We start from the raw sequence: 24,181 nt of genomic DNA, 5'->3' as shown, positions 1-24,181 counted from the left end.
AAACCATTTGAGAATGTGAAAAAAGTTTACATTTATTGCAAATGTAATCTCTGCTAAATGGAAATGGAAAATTAAGGTGTAAAAATCTCAAAAAGTATGTGTTTTGGAGGAAGTTTCAGATATGATCCAGTTTTACACATTCGGTTTGTCATAAAGGCAATGAAGTTACCTCATCTCAAGGACAGACGCCAACATAGACAGTTTACAGACAGTGAGACATGCAAATTATAAGAAACACACAAGATTTGACATTATAATAACAGGAATCTGCTGTAGTGAGTGCACTGCAAGCTCTCATATTATCTAGTATTTGTGTCTTCAGAGCCAAATCTGTATCATAGCAGGATCTGCTGAAGTCTATTTTTGAGAATCAATGAAACAAACTAGATCCAGCACGCTGCAAAAAAAAACAAAAAGAGAAGAAGAAACACTGCTTCTTATGTCTGTCTTTCAGTGCTGTTCTACATAAGCACACAGCTGGAATATTAACATCACACTCCCAGACTGTAATCACTCTGGATTTACATTATTCTGACACATTATTTTACAGGTTTAATTCTGCTATTAGCTGCCTAAACATACTTCATCATGTCAGAACAAAACCTGTGAGCACATTAACAAGAGATAAAGACTGGAAATGTCGCTGCACTGCATTATTACTGACATTAGTTCCACTTTTTCGCCTACTGGGTGTAAATAGTAGACATTTAACTCCCCCTGACAGAGAGGAGCATTTACTTCTTTAATATTTGGTTTATCTGTCACATCCCTCCAGCCAACATCTTATTAAATACATGAACTTATAGAGTAAGACTTCATTGACTCACCTCTTCCTGCTCTCTCCTCTTCCAGCGCAGCTGAGCGTTGGCCGCCGCCATCGCCTCGATCATAAAGGTGGTGGTCATGTAGCTGAGGGGAGGGTTAAAAGATAAGACGGTTAACGAGGTTAACGAGCTGCCATTAATCACACTGATGTTGAAATGAAGTATTTCCAACACCGTTATGGCCATCGGCTGTACAATACAAATGTTCTTCATGCGCTGCAGTAGCACCATGTGTCAAATATCTTTGGACACTTTTTCCCAGTCCTGGTCCAGGATCATCACACAACAGATCACAGGCATGGACTGTAATCTCCCAGAACCCGAACATTTCAGTCATTCAGTGGCTCATTAAATATGTGACTGGAGGGATGTTGAACATACAAACTCACAGAAAGATAAGAAAATTTTGCAACTTTAAAAGGTTGCAAAGTAAGAAACGAAACATGATTAACTTTGTGAGGAAAGTTCTGTAAACCTAAGTCAATATGATCCATGTAAAATCCAAGATCAGACTGACGTGCTGTTCAGCTGCAGTGTGTTCAGTGCTGCCTGGAAGCTTTTAGTGTGTAGTATTATGGTATTATGGTAATATCTCCACCAGCAGCACTCTAGTGTGAGTGAAGAAGAAATGTTAAAGGTTTGTATTGAGTTTAATGGAAAAGATCTTTCTTGTTCAGAGTAAATAGTGTGTTTTTGTTACTTTGCCGTTTGCACCGAGCAGTTGTTGTTTTTTCCCAACATATAAGAAGTTTGTTCACCATCTATAGTTAGTTAGTATTTTCAACAATCTTCCCAAAATTGATTTTATGAGCTACTAAGTGACTGATATGTCTGAGTTCTGGGCGACGGTGATCCTGAACAGTGAAATAGTCCAGCAGTGGTGAATCAGTGCAACTGATGCCTCAGATTAAAAAATTCAAAAAAAAAAATGGGGGAAAGTTGAAGGTTTACTTGAGGTGTTCAAAAATTGGCGAATCATTTTCACAAATAACAGAAACAACGTATTATGTCTAAAATAAATAAAAATGCAGACTGGTGAAAATGAATCATCCACATATCAGGTCATTGTCATTTTTATATCTGCAGACTGTTTTGAGTATACTTATTTAAGTAACTATTAGTCAGTATCATAATAATTAGAGAACATAACTGAACTTCTTCATATTCAGAAACAGACAGTTATAAACCTCGTCTTGTTTCATTGTTTTGGATTCTTTATGATCAGAGTACAGTAGACTCTCTCTACTCGGTCGCAAAACTTTTACATTAGTAATTAAGAGATTAACAAATTACTCAGCTGCCCTTATAGTTAACTAAATAGTTTTTACAGTTTTATTTTATTTTAATATTCATGATTTGTGCTGCGATTTGTTACTTTCAGCCTAATTCACTCTGCATGCATGAATACACTAATTATGTTTATCCTTCAGATAGAGATGTTGTGCCGTGTTATTGCTGAAAGAGAATATAAACTGTAAAAAGAAAGCAGATGTTGCCTCCGCTGTCGTATGACGGACAGAAAGAGCGACGTAGACGTGTTTGAAATGGAGAGGAGGTGGAGCGGAGGACGGGTACGACAAGACTCACCTCATAAACCCTAAGAAGGAGATGAGCGCTATGCTGACCACCCAACCAGCTGAAGCGAAGGCTTTGGGCATGGTCAGAGCTCCTGTTCCCACAATCAGATTGAACATGTACACCAGCCCCACCTGGAGAAGACATGACGGAAGGTAAAGATACATTCAAGTCTAAAACCTTTCACTTTCACTTTCACTGACCTCATTCTTCTACAAGGATCATTAAAGTTTATATTAATGACTTCTTAAAGGTCATTTTTCTTATACGCGAAATCTCAGACACACCTGAGGTTACACTAGAGTATCAGGTGTTCGTCAGCACGCTGGTCGATAAAGATCAGACAAGTATTGTCAAGGAAGGCAACTGGGCTAATTGGGAAGCACTTATCCCTATCGGGTTACAGAGTGTTTAAATGATTCAAAGCTTTGGCTTCCTGGAAAAAAAAAAAACATCTGACCAGCAGAAGTTAATGCTTTGTGACGATGTCATGCTGACATAAGCAAAGTTTAGGACTTAAATGAAGCCGTTAAAGCTGAGTATAGACCATAAAGGGGCCTGGTGTGAAAGAAAGAGGATGTGTAAGCATTTTAGCTTCCTCTTTATTATTCACTCCGCTTTTCTATGCACAATCCATATTTACAAAGAATGTTCAATCAGAACTGTAACTTTCTCTGACCTAAGTTAACATAATGAGCAGGCAATCTATTCGGCTCAAAAGAAGCACGTAGTTCGACGTGAATGTGCAAGAAATTGGAGAAGAATAATACAACTCCTTCTTCTTGTTTAAAGGCAGCAGGGTTTAAAAATTTCCTTTGCATTCATGAATGAATCCACTGCAGCTTAAAGCCCCTAAAGCCTGAAGAAAACTCACATTTTTACAGAGCTCTCACTTTACAGTTACAAGGCAGTTAAACATGCCTGACCTTTAATTATCCAGAGAATTAATTAACTGCAGCATCCTGCATGATACTCACAAATGCGGAGTAGGGTTCCCCTGTGTCTGTGATTCCACCTGCCATGGTTGATGACACTTGTCCTCACCTGAAGGGAAAAATAGTTTCTTTGTCAAAACTCATATTTCCTTTATTGACAGTGCAGTATTGACAAAACAGGTCGTACAAAGTTTATAATGTAAGAATAAGAACTCCAAAAAAAAGACAACAAGTGGTTTCACATCTCTATCTTGCATGGTAAAACGAACTCCAGTCACATATCTAGCAATTTAATATTTATTTTGACGTTATCAAAAAAATCACATGAGTTGAAAACTAGATTCAACACATTTCTGACTTCTTACGGGTGACTTTTTAATTCGGCATAAACATGATCCACAAAGCAGCACGGATTATATATGAAAAATAGTCTTTTCCCACATGTTTTCTATCTATTATTACAGTTCTATGTGGTTACAGAGACTATGGGAACTGCCAACTCTTTCTTTCTTTCTAACATTTGACGGTATATTACTGTTACAGTGTGTGTATCTAATTGTAACAACTATAAAATTCAGTTTAAGTCACAGCTTTTGTAGTGATCTCGGTGAGCTGACTTTGCCTCGCTAGCATCGAAGCTGGCAGCTTCCTTATCACACAAAACTATGTCGGGATATCATGTAAATGAATGTGACTGTTTCTAATACGCTGGTAAAAGTGAGAATTATCCCGTGGCTAGCTTCGCGACTGACTGTCGTCGTTTTAAACAAAAGTAAACACCTCACCTTACTTCTCCCCAGTGTATCTCGCTAACTTAGCTGTTAAGCTAGCAGGACGCTCCAAGCTGTCAGTTGCATCAAATCCACACTAAATAAAAAGCAGAGCCATGCCAGCTAGCTAACATGAGCCGTTTCTTTGTTAAGCAGGAGAAGGGAAGTCAGTGTAAAACGAAAGCTCCGACAAAAACACTTTCCCATGGGCTAGCGAGGACCTTAGCTACCAGAGGCAGTAAACTAAGCATCCAGCTGACCGCACGTCAAGCTACATCTAATACAAAACCATATTTCCGGTACTGGATTTCAAAATAAAACTTCCTACATAACCATGCCTTTATTGCGGTGTTGGGTGACATACTGGCGCTTTTACTCTGAAGGCCATATAGGTTTGGGGTTGTTATTATTATGTCTAGCTTGATGCCCTCGTTAGCTGGTTCGCTCTGTCAGTTGTTCACTTCAATGCCGTATACGGCTGCGGTTTACTCGAGAATTGATTGAAGGGGCCCAATGAAGTCACATGTTTTATGTTTGTGTTCATCCGCGCTGTCAGATATCGTTACACTGACAACAGGATGTTCATCATTAACTACTTTCAGTATACTGAACATTATTTTAATGCACGTTGGTTAAATCAGCAAATCTTTAAATTGTGTTGTTCCCGGATTTTTTTCAATCACCCGCCCCTCCGTGCTGCCCAGGCTGTCAAAACGACCAACCCTTTACTGGCATGTATTGTCATATGACACGTGTACATGTCATATGACATGCACACCTGTCTGTGCTCCCATTAAATATCCATCCACAGCAATATTATACTTATTCTTAATACTTTGAATCAGAATCAGATTTATTCGCCAAAAAGCAAATTCAATGTGGTCAATATGTCAACAGAAAAAGCAATAAACATGAACATTAAACAATAAACATAAACACAAACATAACAGTGTAAGAAAAAGAGGGATAGTACTTGACAAAGATGCTGGGGGGTGTATTATGTGTGTGCAAATATAAGAATATAAATAGAAGTATAAAGACTGTGTGTGTGCATGTTGACATGATAAAGCAGAATATAAATAGAAGTATGAATACCAATGTAGATATAAATATACATTTGAGTGTAAATAAACTATGTGTGTGTTAACAGGATATATGTGTACAGTTAACAATTAAAATAAATAAAATCAGACAGACAAAGACACAATATGAATTAGAAGGATAATTAGAGGTGAAGTGGAGCAACAAACAACCATCTCTTCAGAATGTGTCTGTTGATTCAGATGATATGAAATGTGTCGTTGTTGTTGCAGTCTCAGAATAGCTTTAAAGATCTTTTTTATGGTGGGTCCCTCCAAAAATCATTACATTTCACTTCAATTTAAATTCATTAGAAATTAGTTCATGGACAGTTTTCTTCAGGTTCCTCAATACAACAGCTGTTATTCTTACAATAGGGTCATAATACTTTAATACGGGTATTTAGGCAAAAAAAAAAAATCTTCCATCACAAACAGCATATAAACACCAAAACCTCTTACCTCCCCCTTACTTTTACCTCCTGTTACCTACACTACTATACATAAATTAATTTTCAAAAGAGGAGGAAAACTGTCAACAATTTCTACACCAACATCTAGAGAAATAAGCAAAAAGAAGTTAAGCTTATCAGTTTTTACCAATTCTGGGAAATAAAGTCAATTTGCTTGTAATATACACATATCAATAAATGTGCACTCTTTTATTTTAGAATAAAGATCAGGAGGGTGAACATGACTGAAAAATACCTGTTCTTGGGGAATATTTTCAACAAAGTTTGTAAGATCGTATTAATCAAAAGTTCTTTAATGTTTTTACACTGAGATTTTCCTTCTTTGCCGGTTTGTTTTTATTAAAAATTAAAAGAGGGATTGAATTTAATTAGTCAGATTTAGCTGAGGTTCGTGTGAACAATAATGCCACTATTGTCCGTACTGTCAGCGAAGCAATAGTGTGACTAATCCGTTTAAATGATAGCATGAACTGACATCACCCCATAATAATCCTGTTTATTGGATTATCCAGAAGAATCTGCTGGGAAAAGGTTCTTTTTCCCCACTCTGCCGGTCTTGACGCATGAATCTGCATCTTGTAATTTACAGTATAACAAACAGTCAATCGTCACACATCAAACAACCACAAATATTAACACAAATCAACTTGATCTTGAACTAAGAACATATCATCTCTCATCCTGATACTGTACATAACATCATTTTCATTCTATAATCTGTATTTTATACTTCAGTTCTTAAGTTAATAAGATCTATTCTGCACTTTAAAGGAGAAGGTTAGCCAGAGCACGTATTGGCAGGTCGTATGTACGCGCATCATCTAGTTGTCAGTCTCCAACTATGGATTCCACAATATAAACATGAACATCATAAAAATGACACAAGTTAAAAAATAGAGGACAAAGAACACAGAGTCTATGATTTCAGCCAGACGTCTGTAGTATCCAGGCTTTGTCTTGACGTTGTCTCGTCTTCCAGCTTCCTGTTGAGCTGCTCTCACTTCCTCCAGGATTTGTTTCAGCAGATCTTTGGGCCAATCCGAAGGAGGGTAACTCTTCTCCGGTTTCACCTCGCCCGTCTCTTCTTCAGCTCCAACTGGCTCTGTGTGCGAGAAGATAATTCAGCGCTTGTAGGTTGACTGATGCATCTGTTTTTTACTTTAGGAATCATGGCTGATATTCCTATTCCCTGCGAAAGTCAATCAGTCCCAAAGACAAGTCTTTTATCTGGCCTAATTGCTGAAGAAAATGCATCATCTGGTTCCTCCATGGTTTCATTTGTTTCTGACTATAAAAAATTTAAATGAACAATTATACAAATGTATCATCTCCAGTGTGACCACCACATATAGTTTAAAATACTACCTGCCTTTGAAATCTCCATTACAATATCAGGATGAAAAACGGGCTGAAAAAACTCACCTTTCTGATGGTCGGCTTCCATCTGAATATCCACATGAGCATCGACTGAGCTTTGAGCCGTCTTACCACAGGGACCCTCAAGGTCGATGAGGAAGCTCACCAACATGGCCTCCAGGACGCTTACCCCCACCAGGGTGAAGGTTGTAACACAGTAAGTAGCTAGAATAAAGGTGCAGAAACACTACTGGTGAGACGGGGGTGTTGGCAGCATGTAAAAAAAAAAAAAAAGCCTACAGTTAAATCACCTATCAATGGCAGCCTGTCTTCAGTGGACGGCAACATGTCCTGAAGAATCAGCAGTAAGACGGAGATGGACAGGAGTACGGTCACTTTGAAGCTCAGCTTTTCACCTCTGGCCTCATGGATGAAGAAGGAGGCCAAATCCAGAACCAGTAAATAGAAAAGGGGTAAGATTAAGATGATCACATAAAGCACTGGTTTCCTGGTGATTTTGACCTGCAAGAAACAGTCAAATTTAACGACGACTCTCGGAGAAGAGGAGAACTTCTAGAAGCTCAAATTTCATGTCATATCTTACCATGTATACAAGTCTGCCTTGAGTATGTGTGTATTGTTCAACTTCCATGTTAGTGAGCTGCCATTCTCCCTGCGTAATCATGATCATCTCAGAGTATTTAGTCAGGATCGTGTCATTGTTGAAGGTTCCAAGGTTTATAGTTTTCTCTGAAGAAGAAGAAGAAGAAATAAACAATTACATCAATTATATTCACAAGCAGTGCTAGATGTAAAAAATAAAATAGGTGAGTGTGCAGTTTACAACATTTACCTTCAGAGTTCATGGAGGAAAATGTGATATTGCAACTTTGCTCATCGAAGGGGAAGCGGAAAAGATTGAGCTGACAGGTGGAGGTCAGCACCTGACGTGAGTCGGCGAGCACCAAACCGCTGGGAAACACACCAACAAACTGACTCTTTTCACTACTCCCAGCATCGGAAGCGCTGATGGGAACAAAGGAAGATTTATAATAGTAAACGGAGAGAAAAGAGAATGTTCATTTATCAATTGAGATCTAAACATTTTTTCAGAACCAGGATTAAAGTTCAGTATTTAGAGCAGAATCGCAAAGATATTTTTCTCTAAAGCACACTGAAAAACATTATTATTTTCCTATTTCTTTATATAAAACACTCATGTAAATGGACGAGAATCAGGACGTATTACACACAATTTTAAGCCATGTGAGGAAACTGAAGGTTGTTTCATACAGCAAGATGTCCAGTTAAGCTAGGCTTATATCAGTATTTCATTTATTTTGATGTTTAATAATGCAGTTTAAATAAGTCTCACCTGAGTTAGTCATTAAATCTTAATCCTCCAGACTAGCCTGAAGGGTGTTTTATGAAGTGAGATTACCAGTTAAACCGTGTTTCTTTCAGTAAATTGAGCTTAATTTCAGGAAATTCAGTTTCATAAAGGAGAAGGGTTGCTGACCTACAAAACGCTGCCAAAAGTTAATTTTCTTTGTTTTTTTAAGTGATTTCACTTAGTTTTTGCTGCAATATTTTACTCTCCTTATAATCTATTACATATGAGCTGCTTTGTGGCTGTAAACATCACAATTTTGTCTTTGCATGTCCGTTTTCTTTACTGTGAACCGATGAGATCTGTGCTCGATGTCTTAAGTCTGTGTTTTAAAGTCATGAACGAATAGTTTTTAACTCAGGCTTGCCGAAACAACAGTTAAATCCTGGTTCAGTTTTCACAATACATGTGATGAAATACATGTGATATATTATATAATGAACGATATTGTACGTACTCCTCTTGGATGGTTATATCAGGGATCCAGAGCATCGATCTTGGAACAGTCAGCATGTTTATCCCACAAAAATCAGACGAATTCCAAGTTAGGAATTCATTTGTCCAACGCTGCGTAAAGAAAAATCCGGGCTTGAAAGATTTTACATGATGAGCAAAGTCAGAAAACTAAAAGCAAAATGATGCTGAAGTAGATACGTGTTGTGATGGAACCACTCATTGAAAATGAGTCTTACCATCTGGATCCAGATGTGGGTCTTAATAGTTTGAGACTTCTCATCCTGCAGACAATCAGCAGCACTGTGGTAAGTATTTGGGGGGGGGGCATTTTCAACAAAAATAGATGTTTAATTGAAGAAAATCAATTAATCCAGATTAAAAAACACTTTTTCTCACTTAAATCTTGTGATATCTATCCACGCAAGTAGTTTGGGGTTTATTTTCCCAGGTCATACACTTAAAAGTGAACAGAGTTGAATTTGTGGTACTCACAGCACTGAAATAACAATGTAGAAATGTAGAAACAACGCCCTGATTACTCTCACAGACCTCAGTGTCGACAAATTTCACTGGAACTACTTTCTACCGAAGAAATAGTTCCTGTAAGAGAACTGTCCACAGCGAGGTCTGTGCATTATCCAGAGTAAAATAGTTTTTTGATAAAACCTGTGCACATAAAACCAAAACTACCCACATGACTTGATGTTTTCCAGTGTTTTGTGTGAACTGACCCTTTAAAATATCAACCCAGGGTCCATTCAATATACACACAGGACTATAAATACACTTACCACTTCTAAAATACCAAACAACAACATGTCAATCTGAACTAAAGTGGATGTAGTCCAGTTTTTCACCGGTCGCATGATTGTTAGAACGTTGTTTGTTGTCGACAGGTTTAAGTGATTCAGAAGACCCAAGTAGGAGCAGTCTGGAGTCTGACTGCTGGAAATACCTGCTGGGAAAGGAGAAAAATAGACTTTATAAGCAGAGAAAACACTCATCTGAACCTTCAGAAGCAGACACAAACCCTACAGCATCTTTTCATCTTTATTCAGCTCAAGGAGCAAAAAAAAAAACCTTTAATAACTCACCAATTAAAGCCAGGAAAGTTAGAGTCCTGAGAGCTGCTGACATGGCTGTTAGTCTGACGCTTCCAGCTTAATCTGAGCAAACCCTTTTAAACTGCAACACTTCTTGTATAAACAGAAGAACAATACAACATTTAGTGCGGAAGAGGAATCAACAGGTGTTCATCTCCAGTGTAAGAACTGGATTTCTCTTTGCTCTTGTGGTTTTGTAGTTTGGTGACATAATACAAATCACCTGTACGTTTCTATTGTTGACCTGCAGCCGAGGCAGAGAGTCAACATGACTCAGTGTGCACACTGCGGTCGAGGGGAAAACAGACACGTGACAGGAAATGATTCAAGGTTTTTAATTGGAAAGTAAAAAAAAAAAACCTGCACATAAGAAAGTAAACAGCAATATTTCAGCAGCACATTTCAAGATTTAAATAATAAAGTCTCCCATGTCTGCTCACAGTTTGTGACAGTCAGACAGAAAACATTTTCCTTATATGATTGTAGTTAAAAACCAAAAAGATCACAACTTTCTTGCAAAGTGCAAGTTACAGACATTAAATTTGTTATACTTGAGCATCAAAGTTTAGTCTTGATTTTCTGTAGTTTGACTAATTCATCTTAACTCGAGGTTTCTAAAGACAAGGTTGAAAGATTTTAAGTGGATCTTAAGATTAATTTATTAAAAAGTTATATTTCTAATTATGCAGATGAAAGAATTTACATGACAAACCATTTACACTTCCCCAACACACATTGAACATATAGTAGTGGCCCACATCCATTATAACTGCATACATGTAGACACACAGTGGCTTAACGAAGACAGTTCATACATCACCACATATTATCCCTAAAGAGTAGAAAGACTAGTCGTCCCTGTTCTCCTGATTTGAAGCTGAAACATCCCTTGATTTCCCTAAAAAACAATGTAAATTGCAGCTATTCTTATTTCAAGATAGAATCATTTGTTTTGTGCCTGTGAAACTGTGAAATGAGTCTAAACACATTAAAAGTGCAACGGAAGAAGATTTGAGGGAACAAATGTGCACTGTTACTAAGTCAGGAAGTGTGTCTATAAAGAGCATCTCAACTGCAGCTGAAAATCTTATTTCTGCTGAACTCTTGTGGTTTAACTTCTCACCTCGCAGCACTGCTGAGTACAAACGATCCTCAGGGTGTCAGGAACTCTTCTTCTGATCACACACAACTACAACAACACACTCTCTTGTCTTCAAATTAAAAATACAGCATCATTAAAACCAACAACGTATCTTTTTTTTCCCTCTTACTCTAAATCACCTTCTTTTTCTTTGTTCACAAAACTACGTTATACAACTTTTTTTTTTGCATGGCTGCTGTAGCAACTTTACAATTTATTTCCCATTAGGATTAATAAAATACTCAATCTAACTTTAGCTGTTGCAGAAAATTAACAATAACAAGTCTGGTCATTGTAATAGCTCATAGAAATAACTCTAACTGTCTGTTTGTCCAGATTAGGAAGGAAAAAGAATTTGAATTTATGTAGAATTTGAAAATTTCCATTTTTTGGCACCGCTTATAGTCATATCATAAAGGTCACAGTGGCAGACGACGATGTTCTACCGACTCAGAGAACAAAACTTTGGCACTAAAATGATCCTCCAACTGCAAATCACTGGTCAGACACACAAAGGAACTTTGTGTTTTTCATGATTTATTTTAATCTGCTACATCCAGCTTTGATTGATTGATTGATATTTTTGTTTTTGTGTGTCCAGCCAGTCCAACAGATGCAGATTTATTTATTTAGAAGGTCTGGATACATGTTGGTAAAGGTTTAGGGAGCAGTGAGGTCTCAGGGGAAGATATCGGTGGGCAGCTGGAAGTCTTTGAAGGTATAAAAGGAGATGTCTCCGTGGTCCACCACAGCAAAGACCACCGGGATGTCTCCGCTCTGGAAGGCCAGCAGCTTGATAGCTTTCAGGTCGGGCACGGGGCCGTCGAAACTGGGACACGACAGAGAGAGAATCAAATTATGTAACGGGAGACAGGCCAGCGTACTCTGAAACAATTAATCAATCAGTCAATCAACAGAAAACGAACCAACAATTCATTCATCAAGTAAAAATGTTGAACATTTGCCAATTCCAGCTTCTCAAATCTGTGCATTTGCTACTTTCTCTGTTTTGTATCATTATAAAATAAATCTCTTTGGGTTTTGAAACCGTGACGGGCATTTCTCACTATTTTCCGTCATTTTACAGAAGAGCCTGGACATAGTTTTATATTTTTTGCCAATTCTGAGCTTATTCTTTCAGTGAGTATCAAGTGTTATACATCATATGATTCAGGGGAACCTGCCCCTTTCTTTCTGATGCAGTGTGAAGTTACCATCATGCATTACCTTTGTGTGAGCATACCGTGTTTGACAAGAAATCCACCTTTTCCTCAGTGAGTTACAGCCATTTATTGCATATTGTCCTTGGTGTTTTTTTTAGTAAACAATGTGACAATATGTACATTTTAATGCTGTCTTTATATTTTGGTCAATATAAACTCTGAGAGTAAATATCAAAGTGTTCTATATCACTGAAAAACAGACAACCTGACCTATTGATATATGGAAGACTGCAGTCGTTTACTTTTTGTGTAGTGGGTGCTGCATAGTGACTCGAGTGAAGCCTGTAAGCTAACAAGCTTCTGTTCCTGTATCATGTGATTGCACGCGCAGTAAATCAGCCCTGATGGTCGTAAAGGCACCTCGGAAAGCTGAGAATCTCACAGTTGAGACAAAAGAAGCCTGTCAATATCATAAACTAAGATACTAAATGTTTTGTAGAACATGGTCTAGCTACACTCAGGAGGGTTAAATTATTAATCAACAGACTAGTTGGTTAACTGCATCACAACCACTGAAAGGCAGAAAAGACAAAAGCTCCATTCATTTCAAACAACTGTGATATTTATTTAAATTGAGTCAGAAGTCTGTTGTTTTCTGTAAGCCAATCTTGAATAAACATCACTTCTTACCTGCAAACACACATGCGGGAGTAAGGTTTCCCCGGGTTGCTCTTCTTGAAATCAGCCACCGAGTCAGGTTGGTAAACACTGAAACAAATCCTCCACTCGTCTGAACCTTTCAACCTACGTGGACAAAAACACAGAGGTCATCAATATTTCCTGAACGATGCGCTCTCCATTCACGGTACAATACATCACGCTCAGCTGTACGAGCGGCACAACGAGTCATTGACAAACACCAGAGTTACAGCATCACGCTCCTTTGTTCCTCCGTCCTTTGTAGGTTAGTAAATTAAAGATCATGACTTGTGATAACAGAAATACAAGCTCAGTTCACATAAAGTACAAAATCTGATTTATTTTCCTTCACAAGTAACTCGGAGTTGATGTTTTCTAATCACAACGAATACAAGTTCATATAAGGTCACATTTTTTAATTTACAATTTGGAACTGCAAACCTACAAAGTCTATTTCAAGTCTCAGATTGAAATTTGTCAGTGGATCCATGAAAATAACTACTATACTACACTATACTATATAATGTATAGTTTTCTTGGATAAACTGTAATCTTAAACCTAATGCACACAAAGGTACAACAAACACTGAATCCCTTTATTAACTGCTCATGTTGTAGCTGTCAGAATTTAACACTATGTGAGCTGCTTTCTGCTGACATGTCTGTGATTTCACCACCTGATATTAGACTCAGTCAGGAGGAAACATCTGATCATTTAATGATGTTAAAGACCATTTGTACATCTCTTCAATCATACGGTGTAATCTATAACCAATAAAATGCCAATCATAAGCACTTTCCTCACTTTATTTTACATTTAGTCTCCCCTGATTGAACTGCTGTCAGATAAGGAAAATCATTTTCACATTTTTTTAAATCAATACAACAATAGGAACAGAAGTAAGTGATACCTGGAGGCTCCCTCCAGCAAATGGGTGGATTTAATCACACTGATTTTATCCAGCAGCTCCCCTGGAATAAAAAAAAAACCCAAATGTTTAAGATCAGAAACAACTGATAATGTAGATCAGACTGAAGGAGGTCAAGCATGAAAGTTTATTCTTGACACTGGAAAGGCAAACAAACAAAAAAAAGATCAAGAAAGTAGATTAACTGTTTTCACTCTATATGTCAACTCACCGGTGGGGATTTGTTGTCTTGGGTCATGTAAAGGAGCGACTTCGCTGTTCCACAAGTGTGCCTGTTGACCTTTACGCTTCCTCTCTCGCCTTGCCAGCAGATCCCGATACTCTGCCCAGTTTCTGCACTGCCGAACCTTGAAGAAGGAACGTGATCCCCCCGTGATGTGCCCCGTTAATACCACTTGAAAATAAACTGAATGATTGCAAACCTAAGTAGAGAATGAGACATTTTTCTATATGTTGAAGCTGCTACAAACCTCCTTGTCTTTGTTGACATCCCAGTGACGCCTATGCTTGTCCTGTTCCCTCTCCTTTGCCGACATCTTTACCTCTCGTAGGTTTATTCTCTGCCTCCAGGGGGCGACGTCACAGTCTCCCACAGCCAACGCCCCGGGCAGCAGAGAGGAGTCCGGGGAGGCCAGGCAGCTGGAGAGGCGCTCGCCGGAGCCCAGGTCTGGGAAAAGGATGGAGCTGAAGTCCCAACGTGCGGAAGCCGAGGCAGCGTGGTGATCCGCCTGATGGCCTGAGTCCCCGCCAACATCCGTCACCCACCAGGTCCTGCCCTCGCATTTATCCGCTGGACTTGTAGCGGCGGTTTGGGCCTCTGAAGCCTCTGGAGAGGTCGTCACGTGCAACCCAGGAAGTGTTTTATCCTCCTCACCTTCATCCTCCTCCATCTTCTCCGTCGTGGATGCGTCTTGTGCGTCAGTATGACTGCAGAAAAGACACTCGTGAACACCAGTTATGGAAAATTTCACATGTTTGAACAAAACTTTACAGATAATGAGCTGCTATACAATTTGAAATTTGCATGCCTTCATAATAATCATTATTAAAACATGAATGGCCACAAAAAGCTGTTTTTATTACTTATTAGTTCTCTGTGCAATGCTACTATTGTGTTTTTATGACTTTATCCTAATTGCATTTATTCAATTCTAGATTTGTATTAATTTTCTTTTGATCCTCATAACTATGTGTGTGTGTTTGTGCTCTATGAATAAATGGACTTGACATAAATTTGTCAATGAATGACCTCTGCTCTGTACAGTCTGCTCTGTTTCTGAAGTCAGTCACTAATTAATAGGTTGATCAACAGAAAATTAACTAACCCTAGAAGCCATTTATCATCTTCAATTAAATATCTTTAGACTGTTGGTCGGACAAAACGTGTTATTTGTAATCTCTGTAATTGTGAGGGTCATTTTTCTGTATTTTTTAACACTTATAGATTAAACAACTAAAGGGGAAATCCACTGATTTTTTACACATCAAAGATCATTTTTTATGACATTGAACAAGCACAGAGAATTTATCAAAAGACTTCATTAAGTTGTTTTATGAGAGTTGTAGGATTCAGAGTACAGAGCGCCCCTTAAATTAATCAAAAATATAATTAACAGATTTATCTACACCAGCCTCTACTTTATTAATTGTTCTTTATTAAGCAGATTAACAAGAAAATATAGTCATGTGCAATTATTCTTTATTTTGCATGATCATTACTGCACAACTCTAGTTTTTGCATCTTTTAAATGTGACGGATTGCACTGTGGGATTGTTAGCAAACACTAGCGTACGTGCTACAGACGTGTGTGTGTGTACAAAGGAAGTTATTTCCGGGCACAGCCTCTGTTTACCTGGATGTAGGGGTGGGGCTGGTGCTGCGTTTCCTCTTCACTTGTCTCCCTGCTCTGTCATGTGACTTAGGCAGGTTGAGCTGTCTCGCATAGGACGACGGCTCCGAACTGTAAAAAAAAACAACACCCGCGCTCAGCTGAACTCTAGAGCTCCACAGTAACACAAACCAAAATAATGAGTCACTAAATATCCAGTCAAGCCATGATTAGTTTCCCTAAAAAACAAGTACTACTTCAGCTGATTTCACCCATTAATCCCAGTAATAATTTCAGTTCCAGTTAACTATAACAGCAATCTGACGTGCTTCAACTGCTGCGAATGATCGATCGGTTTCTAAAGAGTCTTCAATTTCATTTTTAACGCCAAAGTCAAGCTAAAGGAGAAGCCATGAACCCATTTGACGCCCTTTCAGACACTGAACAAGTAACACTGCTGTCTGTTTAAGTAATGCTCTTTTGTTTTTCATCCAATTTGCTCACATATATAAAGTGTTTTTCTAGATGTTAAGCCAACTGCCTGGTATGTATCCACTTGCGTATTTCCTCGCATTTTTATAGATCAGTCTGACAGGAGTAGATTCTGATAATCAACTTAAAATCAGCTCCCTTTCCTCAGGAGATGATAACTGAGAGATACGTTTATAAAAATGAAGGTGAACAAGACGTGCGCTTCATTTCTCGCCGTCTGTTTAACCTCGTGCTGCTGCAGACTTTACATTAACGTGACGGCATTCAGTTCAGACTTGCTGTAAGTTACTTGTTAGTCAGTCTGACCTCGTAACTTTGCCGCTTTATCTGACTCGTGTGTTTATGCAAACCTGAGACCAACATGTAAAACCGCATTTGCATTTATGTAACAAAGCGCATGTCTGAAAGGAGCTTTATAAGCAGGTACAGATTACGGATTGATGGATGGAATACACTTTTTAAATTTCAGTCTGGACCAACTGATAGTGGATTCCCTAAAGTCTCTTGTTTACCATGTATCACAGCTTGATTATCTCATATTTCTAATGCCGTCTGGATGAGGCATTAAGACTCTATTACCTGGGATCGAACCTGTGCACGACATATCCAAGTCTCTTCAAATGCCCGAACACCTTGGTGATGGAAAAAAAAAAAAAAAAGGAGGTGTTAAACCAGTTCAGCATTGTGTTTCTTCTCCAGAATATGTATCATACTTTTAATGGTACCTGATATTGCTGGAGGCTCACTGTGTTTGAGGACAGAAACCTCTCATATCCGTCCTGGATGGACAGCGGCAGGTCCTGGTAAAACACCTGCAGGTTTCCCTGTTCACACAGTACATTCATGTCATCAAATCAATATTTCACAGATCATATGCTAGCGGAAGACTCATGGAGTGTTATACAACTGAATAAATACAAAGAACCGGTGAACCGCATCCTGACAAACAGGTTTTTTTTATCTGTCACTCACACACTCCATTAGGTAGAGAGCCTCTTCAGGGAGGAGATACTGTTTGCCGTTGTCAGAGAAGCCCATCGTCTGCCAAAACTTGCCCTGTGTAATAACATGTCGTAAGATACGTTATAATAACTTAACACAAACAAGAAAAGGAGATCACAGTGTGTCGCTCGGTGTGATCTCGTACTCACAGCTGGAGACTGAAGCTCCACAATCTGGTCACTTGGAACCCACGTGGCCTTCACGAGGCTTCCTCTACAGGAAAATAGAAGACAGTCAGTGATTTTCTTGTGTGTGTGTGTGTGTGTGTTTCTTACTGTTTTAGCCACCAGCTAGTCTTTCACTTTGTCTGTTTGGTGCTGAGTGAGTAGTGTGAAGTTGGTTTATCAGAGCTGGAGCTGCAAAAATAATAATCAGCAACTTGTTTTGATATCTGATTCATCGTTTCAGTCGTTTTTTTCAAGCAAAAATGCCGAAAATTTGATTGTTACAGCTTCTTAAATGTGAATATTTGCTGTTTTTTTGTTAATTAAATATCTTTTTGGACTGTTAGTCAGACAAAACAAGCAAACTGAAGACGTCACTGTGGCCATTTTTTCACTACTTTTTCACATTTCATAGTCTAAATGATTAACCGACTGATCGAGAAATTCTCCAAAAGATTAAACGATAATGAAAGTAATCATTAGTTGCAGCCCTAATCAGAGCTTCTCTTCTACTTTTTACTTTAAAGTACTGAGTTTCATGTCTCATAATGATACATGATATCATGATGCGGCTGTGAGAAACGTCTGCTTTGAAAACCTCCTCCTCGTCGACGGATGAACGCCTACTCACAGCCTCTCCACTCTCTCCTCTGATATCAGGCTCCAGTGTTCATGTAAACTCTGCTCGAGACGCTCTCTCTGCTCATCCGAGTCATTGGGGAAGAAGTCCTTCTGTCCTCTGACTGGGATCTTGTGACTCCTGGCCCGAGCTGCGAACAGCTCAGATGGACTGGAATAAAAAAAAAAAACAACAACAAAAAAACAAAAAAAAAGACATCAGCACTTAGCTCCTGTCATGTGACATTTGATGCTTGTATCACTAGATAAAGGCAAAGCATGTAAATATTGACTGAAGGGTCTGGACGTGATGAAATATAATTTTTAATTTTAATTTAATTTTTAATTGAACTTCTTAGAGTCGATGTAGAGGTGGTCGTCATTACAGTTTAATAGGCCTGCCACGATCAGATGAAAATGAAAGCCACTGTACTTTTTATAAGAGAGCTTGCAACAAGTAACTCAGTTGAATGTAAGATGTCATATCCAGAGCTTTAAATTAAAGCTTGTTATTGTTATTTGTGAAGTCTTTGTGGGAACACACAAACATTCACAAAAACTGATGCACAAAGTTGCAGAAGTTGCTTCACATTGAATGGAGCTTGTCATATGTATGATAAGTTACAACCTTTTCAATGTATAAAAAGCTTGTCTGAATTTTGATGCTGAAAGCTGGGAAATGGGCCAAAGATATAAGGACCAAACCGGATAAATCTGAGGGGTCGTGAGATGATTAATGGGAGAGGAAAGAAGAAAAAACAAAGTTCTGATACACAAATCTGCAACTTCTGCTCTGTGTAAAGGAGCTGTGATCAATCCCACAGAGAAGTACTGTGGAATATTCTGGCATATAGTAGACTGTAGGCAGCGATCGTGTGCCAGAATCGTTATCATAGATTAATTGAATACATTCCTTACATTAATGGGAGAGGAAAGAAGAAAAAACAAAGTTCTGATACACAAATCTGTTTTCAGTTTTTGGACTTTTTCTCTAATCTTTGATTCTTGCTGAAATATTGGATCATTTGAACATTTATTGAAATGAAAGCATGTGAGAAGTTTAGAGGGAAAAATCACTATTTGGTGGAGCTGTTAACAACTCATAGACATGTGAAATGTGACCCTGACTACACACTGCTTTTTGTAAGACGTCAAAAGCCAAAAAAGGTTGGAAACCACTGGTTTCATCTTTGACAATGTGTTGTATTTTAAAAGCTTGTTATATTATCAATTGTGTCAAATCTTCATCTGAAAAGTAACTAAAGCTGTCAAATAAATGTAGTGTCAAATAAATGTAATATTTCCCTCTGAAATGTAGTGGAGTGGACGTATAAAGTAGCATCACATGGAAATACTCAAGTAAAGTAGTTAAGTAAATGTACTCAGTTATTTTCCACCGCTGCATGTGACTCACTGCCATAGTTGTGTAAATCATTTCCAGTCCTCCAAACAGCATTTACCGATTAATTCTCATCTTTTTTACATTAGTTTCCCTTCCTCTTCCCACCATTGTTTTTCACCGACACACACAGAGGATGGCGACAGAGAGCCCAGTGTAGATTACCAATGATTCATAAAACGTCTCAAAATAATATTCTACCACCGCCACACCTCTGGAAATAAACTAACCAGAGCTACGGCTATAAAGCTAGGTTATTTGTCTCAGCAAATTTTAAGTGATGTTTTCCCTGAACATAAATATATCTTGACATAACTCCAAAACTTAGCTAGTTAACAAGACTTGACAGTTAAGGTAAATGAGCCATTTCAGCATGCGGACAGGACAACCGTTAAAGAGCTCAGACGGCTGAGAAAAAGTATAAAAGGGCCGCTGAGTGAGAATGGCAGAAAGGTTATTACTGTCTATCTTAAAATGTATTAATATTTGATAATAAAGGCAACAACAGACCTTAATATTTCACTGTAGAACTTCTCTTGAGTGTCTGTCTTGTTTTGGTCCGCCATGATTACCAACCTCCCTGCCGCACATCTCCTCTGGGTCCTGGTGCCGGTCAGGTTCAGTATTTAGAAGTAGTTATAAACACAGCCAGCAGGGGGCGACAAAGGACATAAAGAGAAACAACAGTCAGGCGTCAAAATGAACAGTGAAAGAGGTTTTCCTCGCTGTAATCACTCCTCCTGTTCATACTGGTTATTAAAACATCCCCTTCAAATGTGCTGTCAATGTAGGTGATGGAGGCCAAAATCCACTTTTTATCATTTAGTGCCAAAATGCATTTAAAAGTTGATGTGAAGCTTATATGAGGCTGCAGCAGTCTGAGTTAGTCATATCAAGTGGATATCTGCCACATTTACAGTCTTTCTAGCATCAAATTCCCTCTTTGTGTTTCCTCGGACAGTGTTTCCCTGTTGATCTGTGGTGGAAGTATGGTAACAAAAACAGGGACTTTGACACTAAAAAGACTTAAATGCTGAAAGATAAATAAATACACAAATAAATTTAACATTTATATATTTAATGTCTCATTTAATTTGTGATGCATTTATTTATGTTGGCAATTGAGCATTAAATTGCATAATTATTTATTAATTTAATCATTTTATTATATAATTATTCATTTATTTAAGTATTTAATTATATAATTATTTATGCATTTATATATTTAGTTTCGGCCCTCAAAACCCTCCATAAAAATCCAATGAGAGGACCAAAACCAGAAATGAATTGATCACACTAACAAATATTGTCCGTGTATCAAAAGCCTGATATATCTTCGTTTACTTATTCTTTTTATAACAAATAAAACCTTGAAATATTTCCAATATCCAGAATGAACTCTGAGCTTTCGTTAGCTTGGGCCTATAGTTTAATCCAGGATGTAGTGCACTAAAAAGAAAAATAATGTGTATAAAATATAAATAATAATATAAATATGAATGAACTGATGAATTCCCACAGCCTATTTATCAGCTGCAAATAAGTTTTTTTACAATTATGTTTTTTTTTTTCCATTTTTCTCTCATTTTTATTAGTTTTTTCATTAGTTCATCAGGGCGACTGTGATGTTATATAGCTATTTAGTGCATATAATGCTTCATAGTTTGGCCTGTTTATATTCAAAAAGCTTTTGGATAGGGCTTATAGATCTGTTTTTATTTTGGATTGGATTTGACAGCTGTTACCATGGAAACAATCAGTACATCTGTCAAACCTGCTACTCAGAGCTCAGTCAAGATGCCCATCACCTGCAGGATTCTATTAAACTCCATTAAGACAGAAACGGTAAGAACATACAAGCGTTGTTCATCTGTTTTATACTTGTAGCTGATGATCTGCAAGTTAGAGCATCAACAAGAAAACTTAAATCACATCACAGATAGAAAACACAGGTGCCAAACAATGTTAGTTTACTGTAAGTTTGGTTATAAATGTTATGCTGTAAAGCATTTTGGTATTTATTTAAATGAATTGATTTGCATGTTTGTTCTGTAAATTGTAACTGGTCCTGTTGTGATGTGGATGCACTTCTTCCTCTGCAAAAGTGAAGACTCTGTGTTATGAAAGACACTGTGGAATTAACTATTTTAATAACTATTTTGACTGAATAGTCACACTTAAATGGTTTTTATCATTTCCACTAATGGCTATTTCTGAAATATAATGCTTACAGTTAGTTCATTTGTAAACAGCAGTTATTTTAAAAAATGCTCATCATAAAGTGAAGTATGATGCCTGTGTGCCATCTGTGTGTTGCACATGTCTGACTGGATTCTTGTTTATTAGTCTATAACTGTCTAGCTAGGGTTGACAATCACTTCTAGCAGCATTGTTGTACTTTTGTTAACTTGGCTGTTTTTGTGTCTTTATTTTATGATGATAGATGGAGGAATATGAAGCAGAGGAGAAGACAAACAGCAGCAAAATGAGCTCATCAGCAGAGGTGAGAACCAGAATTTTAATGAAGGCTCAAGACTAAATTGCCTGTAACCATAGCAACAGTTCTGATGCTTCAGTCTCTGTTAGCAGCTAACTGACAGGTGAAACTAATCTAACCATGAGTTAAACTGACAACAAACACATTTGAACATACAGAGAATGATTTAAACACAGTGTCTCTTTGTTCTTTTGGTAAGTGGCCATGATGTAAGAGCCATACAGCACTCACAGGTGTTTAGTGATAGAAAACTATTGGCTTGGAAAAGGAAATGCCTTCTTCACCTCGTCCATGTTTTTCATGCATCAGGAAACTTCTTCTCGTATCAGTTCCACTATTTAAAACCTTCTTACACTCCTCGTGTCTTTCTCTTTCTCTCTTTTTGCATCATAGAAACAAACAAGCAAAAACTTAGCTGGACCTCGTGATGAGGGTGAGGAGAGTTTCATAGGAGGACAAATGGATCCACATCAGCGAGCCGACACTGTGGAGAAAACACGTCGCTGTGACCAGTGTCAGAAGAGCTTCTCTTCCTCAGCATATTTGAAGTATCACCAACGTATCCACACTGGAGAAAAGCCTTACACCTGTGACCAGTGTGGTAGAAGTTTCACTCAACTTGGAGCATTAAAGAACCATCAGCGCACTCACACTGGAGAAAAGCCTTACACCTGTGACCAGTGTGGTAAGAGTTTCACTACATCTGGAAATTTAAAGAACCATCAGCACACTCACACTGGAGAAAAGCCTTACACCTGTGACCAGTGTGCTAGGAGTTTCACTCAACTTGGAGCTTTAAAGAACCATCAGCGCACTCACACTGGAGAAAAGCCTTACACCTGTGACCAGTGTGCTAGGAGTTTCACTCAACTTGGAGCTTTAAAGAACCATCAGCGCACTCACACTGGAGAAAAGCCTTACACCTGTGACCAGTGTGGTAAGAGTTTCACTACATCTGGAAATTTAAAGAACCATCAGCGCACTCACAATGGAGAAAAACCTTTCACTTGTGACCAGTGTCAGAAGAGGTTCTCTTCCTCAGAATATTTGAAGTATCACCAACGTATCCACACTGGAGAAAAGCCTTTCACCTGTGACCAGTGTGGTAGGAGTTTCACTGCATCTGGAAATTTAAAGAACCATCAGCGCACTCACACTGGAGAAAAGCCTTACACCTGTGACCAGTGTGGTAGGAGTTTCACTACATCTGGAAATTTAAAGAACCATCAGCGCACTCACACTGGAGAAAAGCCTTACACCTGTGACCAGTGCAGGAAGAGTTTTACTCAATCTGGATATTTAAAGACACATCGGTGCATTCACAATGGAGAAAAACCTTTCACTTGTGACCAGTGTCAGAAGAGGTTCTCTTCCTCAAAATATTTGAAGTATCACCAACGTATCCACACCGGAGAAAAACTTCCCACCTGTGACCAGTGTGGTAGGAGTTTCATTCTGTCTGGAGATTTAAAGAGACATCGGCGCACTCACACTGGAGAAAAGCCTTACACCTGTGAGCAGTGTCAAAAGAGCTTCTCTTCCTCATCTAATTTGAAGTATCATCAGCGCACTCACACTGTTGTAAGGCCTTACACCTGTGAGCAGTGCGGGAAGTTACATTTGATGGGACACTTTAAAGAAACATCAGCACACTCACACTGTGTAGAGAGTGCACTTGAACTGTCTGGATCCCTTGTATGTTAAAAGATGACACGTGACTTGTAAAACTTGTCATGAAAATGTTTCAATAATATTCACATGCATGCAACTTGAGGTGTGAAATTTTATTGTTGTTTTACTCCTGCTGTCAAAGCTACAGCAGCAAATACACCAGAGTTACACACACACACACAGTACACAGAGTACAAAACTCACTGAGGAGCAAGGCATCACCACTGGCAGGGTTGGAGGTTTGATTCCCAAACTAAAGACCATTTCAAGGTTCAACGTTCAGTTTTCTTGTCATTGTACAATACAGGATTACACTCCTCCCCACACACACAGAAAATGTATGAACAAATACTAAAATATTTAGAATTTAGAATTAGAATAGAATAAAAAAAATGAAATTGGCAATAAACTCGAACAAAGTATATAAACTTAGCACTAAAAGAAATCATTAAAAAAAGGTAAAACTATGACTATATGTTTTTTTTTTTACAATATTTGCAAAATCAATGTAATTTGCAACTCATAGTGCAAAAAAACTTACTTGAGTTAGTAGATGGAGTGAGTATAGCGCAAAGACAATGGTATTGTAATGAGCATAAATGTGCATAATGTGCAT

The 24,181-nt window shown here is 38.2% G+C and overlaps 4 protein-coding genes across 5 annotated transcripts in view; 1 reads left to right on the top strand and 3 right to left on the bottom strand.

Annotated features, from left to right (window-relative positions):
* tmem104 (transmembrane protein 104) overlaps positions 1-4,387 on the bottom strand; it is a 56,971-nt gene extending 52,584 nt beyond the window's left edge. The window contains exons 1-4 of the mRNA XM_067616011.1: positions 4,120-4,387; positions 3,377-3,443; positions 2,412-2,533; positions 828-909 (exon numbers count right to left, since the gene is read on the bottom strand). Of these exons, the coding sequence (XP_067472112.1) occupies positions 828-909; positions 2,412-2,533; positions 3,377-3,421 (249 nt within the window). The 5' untranslated portion in view covers positions 3,422-3,443; positions 4,120-4,387. The remainder of the gene's footprint in view (positions 1-827; positions 910-2,411; positions 2,534-3,376; positions 3,444-4,119) is intronic.
* A 604-nt stretch (positions 4,388-4,991) lies between these two features.
* LOC137167836 (5-hydroxytryptamine receptor 3A-like) lies at positions 4,992-11,224 on the bottom strand. Its single transcript, XM_067570143.1, has 8 exons — positions 9,650-11,224; positions 9,095-9,139; positions 8,860-8,969; positions 7,866-8,038; positions 7,617-7,762; positions 7,324-7,534; positions 7,079-7,237; positions 4,992-6,758 (listed from the first exon to the last, which is right to left on the bottom strand). The coding sequence occupies exons 1-8, from the start codon at positions 9,860-9,862 to the stop codon at positions 6,496-6,498; spliced, it is 1,320 nt and encodes a 439-aa protein (XP_067426244.1). The 5' UTR covers positions 9,863-11,224; the 3' UTR covers positions 4,992-6,495.
* A 398-nt stretch (positions 11,225-11,622) lies between these two features.
* tsen54 (TSEN54 tRNA splicing endonuclease subunit) lies at positions 11,623-20,016 on the bottom strand. The gene is made up of 12 exons (XM_067570142.1): positions 19,908-20,016; positions 18,012-18,170; positions 17,366-17,429; positions 17,187-17,270; positions 16,940-17,038; positions 16,794-16,846; positions 15,747-15,854; positions 14,364-14,820; positions 14,105-14,240; positions 13,876-13,936; positions 12,956-13,069; positions 11,623-11,931 (listed from the first exon to the last, which is right to left on the bottom strand). The coding sequence occupies exons 1-12, from the start codon at positions 19,961-19,963 to the stop codon at positions 11,781-11,783; spliced, it is 1,542 nt and encodes a 513-aa protein (XP_067426243.1). The 5' UTR covers positions 19,964-20,016; the 3' UTR covers positions 11,623-11,780.
* Positions 20,017-21,128: 1,112 nt separating this feature from the next.
* On the top strand, positions 21,129-23,662 carry LOC137200869 (zinc finger protein ZFP2-like). 2 transcript variants are annotated; one of them, XM_067615560.1, is made up of 4 exons: positions 21,129-21,242; positions 21,841-21,900; positions 22,288-22,922; positions 23,007-23,662. In XM_067615560.1, the coding sequence occupies exons 1-4, from the start codon at positions 21,144-21,146 to the stop codon at positions 23,596-23,598; spliced, it is 1,386 nt and encodes a 461-aa protein (XP_067471661.1). In that variant the 5' UTR covers positions 21,129-21,143; the 3' UTR covers positions 23,599-23,662. The 2 variants fall into 2 exon arrangements, with proteins under 2 accessions (XP_067471661.1, XP_067471660.1); XM_067615559.1 differs by having other exon boundaries at positions 22,288-23,662.
* The last annotated feature ends 519 nt before the right edge of the window (positions 23,663-24,181 follow it).

Source organism: Thunnus thynnus, chromosome 17, assembly GCF_963924715.1.
Source record: "Thunnus thynnus chromosome 17, fThuThy2.1, whole genome shotgun sequence".
Taxonomy (NCBI): domain Eukaryota; kingdom Metazoa; phylum Chordata; class Actinopteri; order Scombriformes; family Scombridae; genus Thunnus; species Thunnus thynnus.
This window is presented reverse-complemented; position numbering and strand designations above follow the sequence as displayed.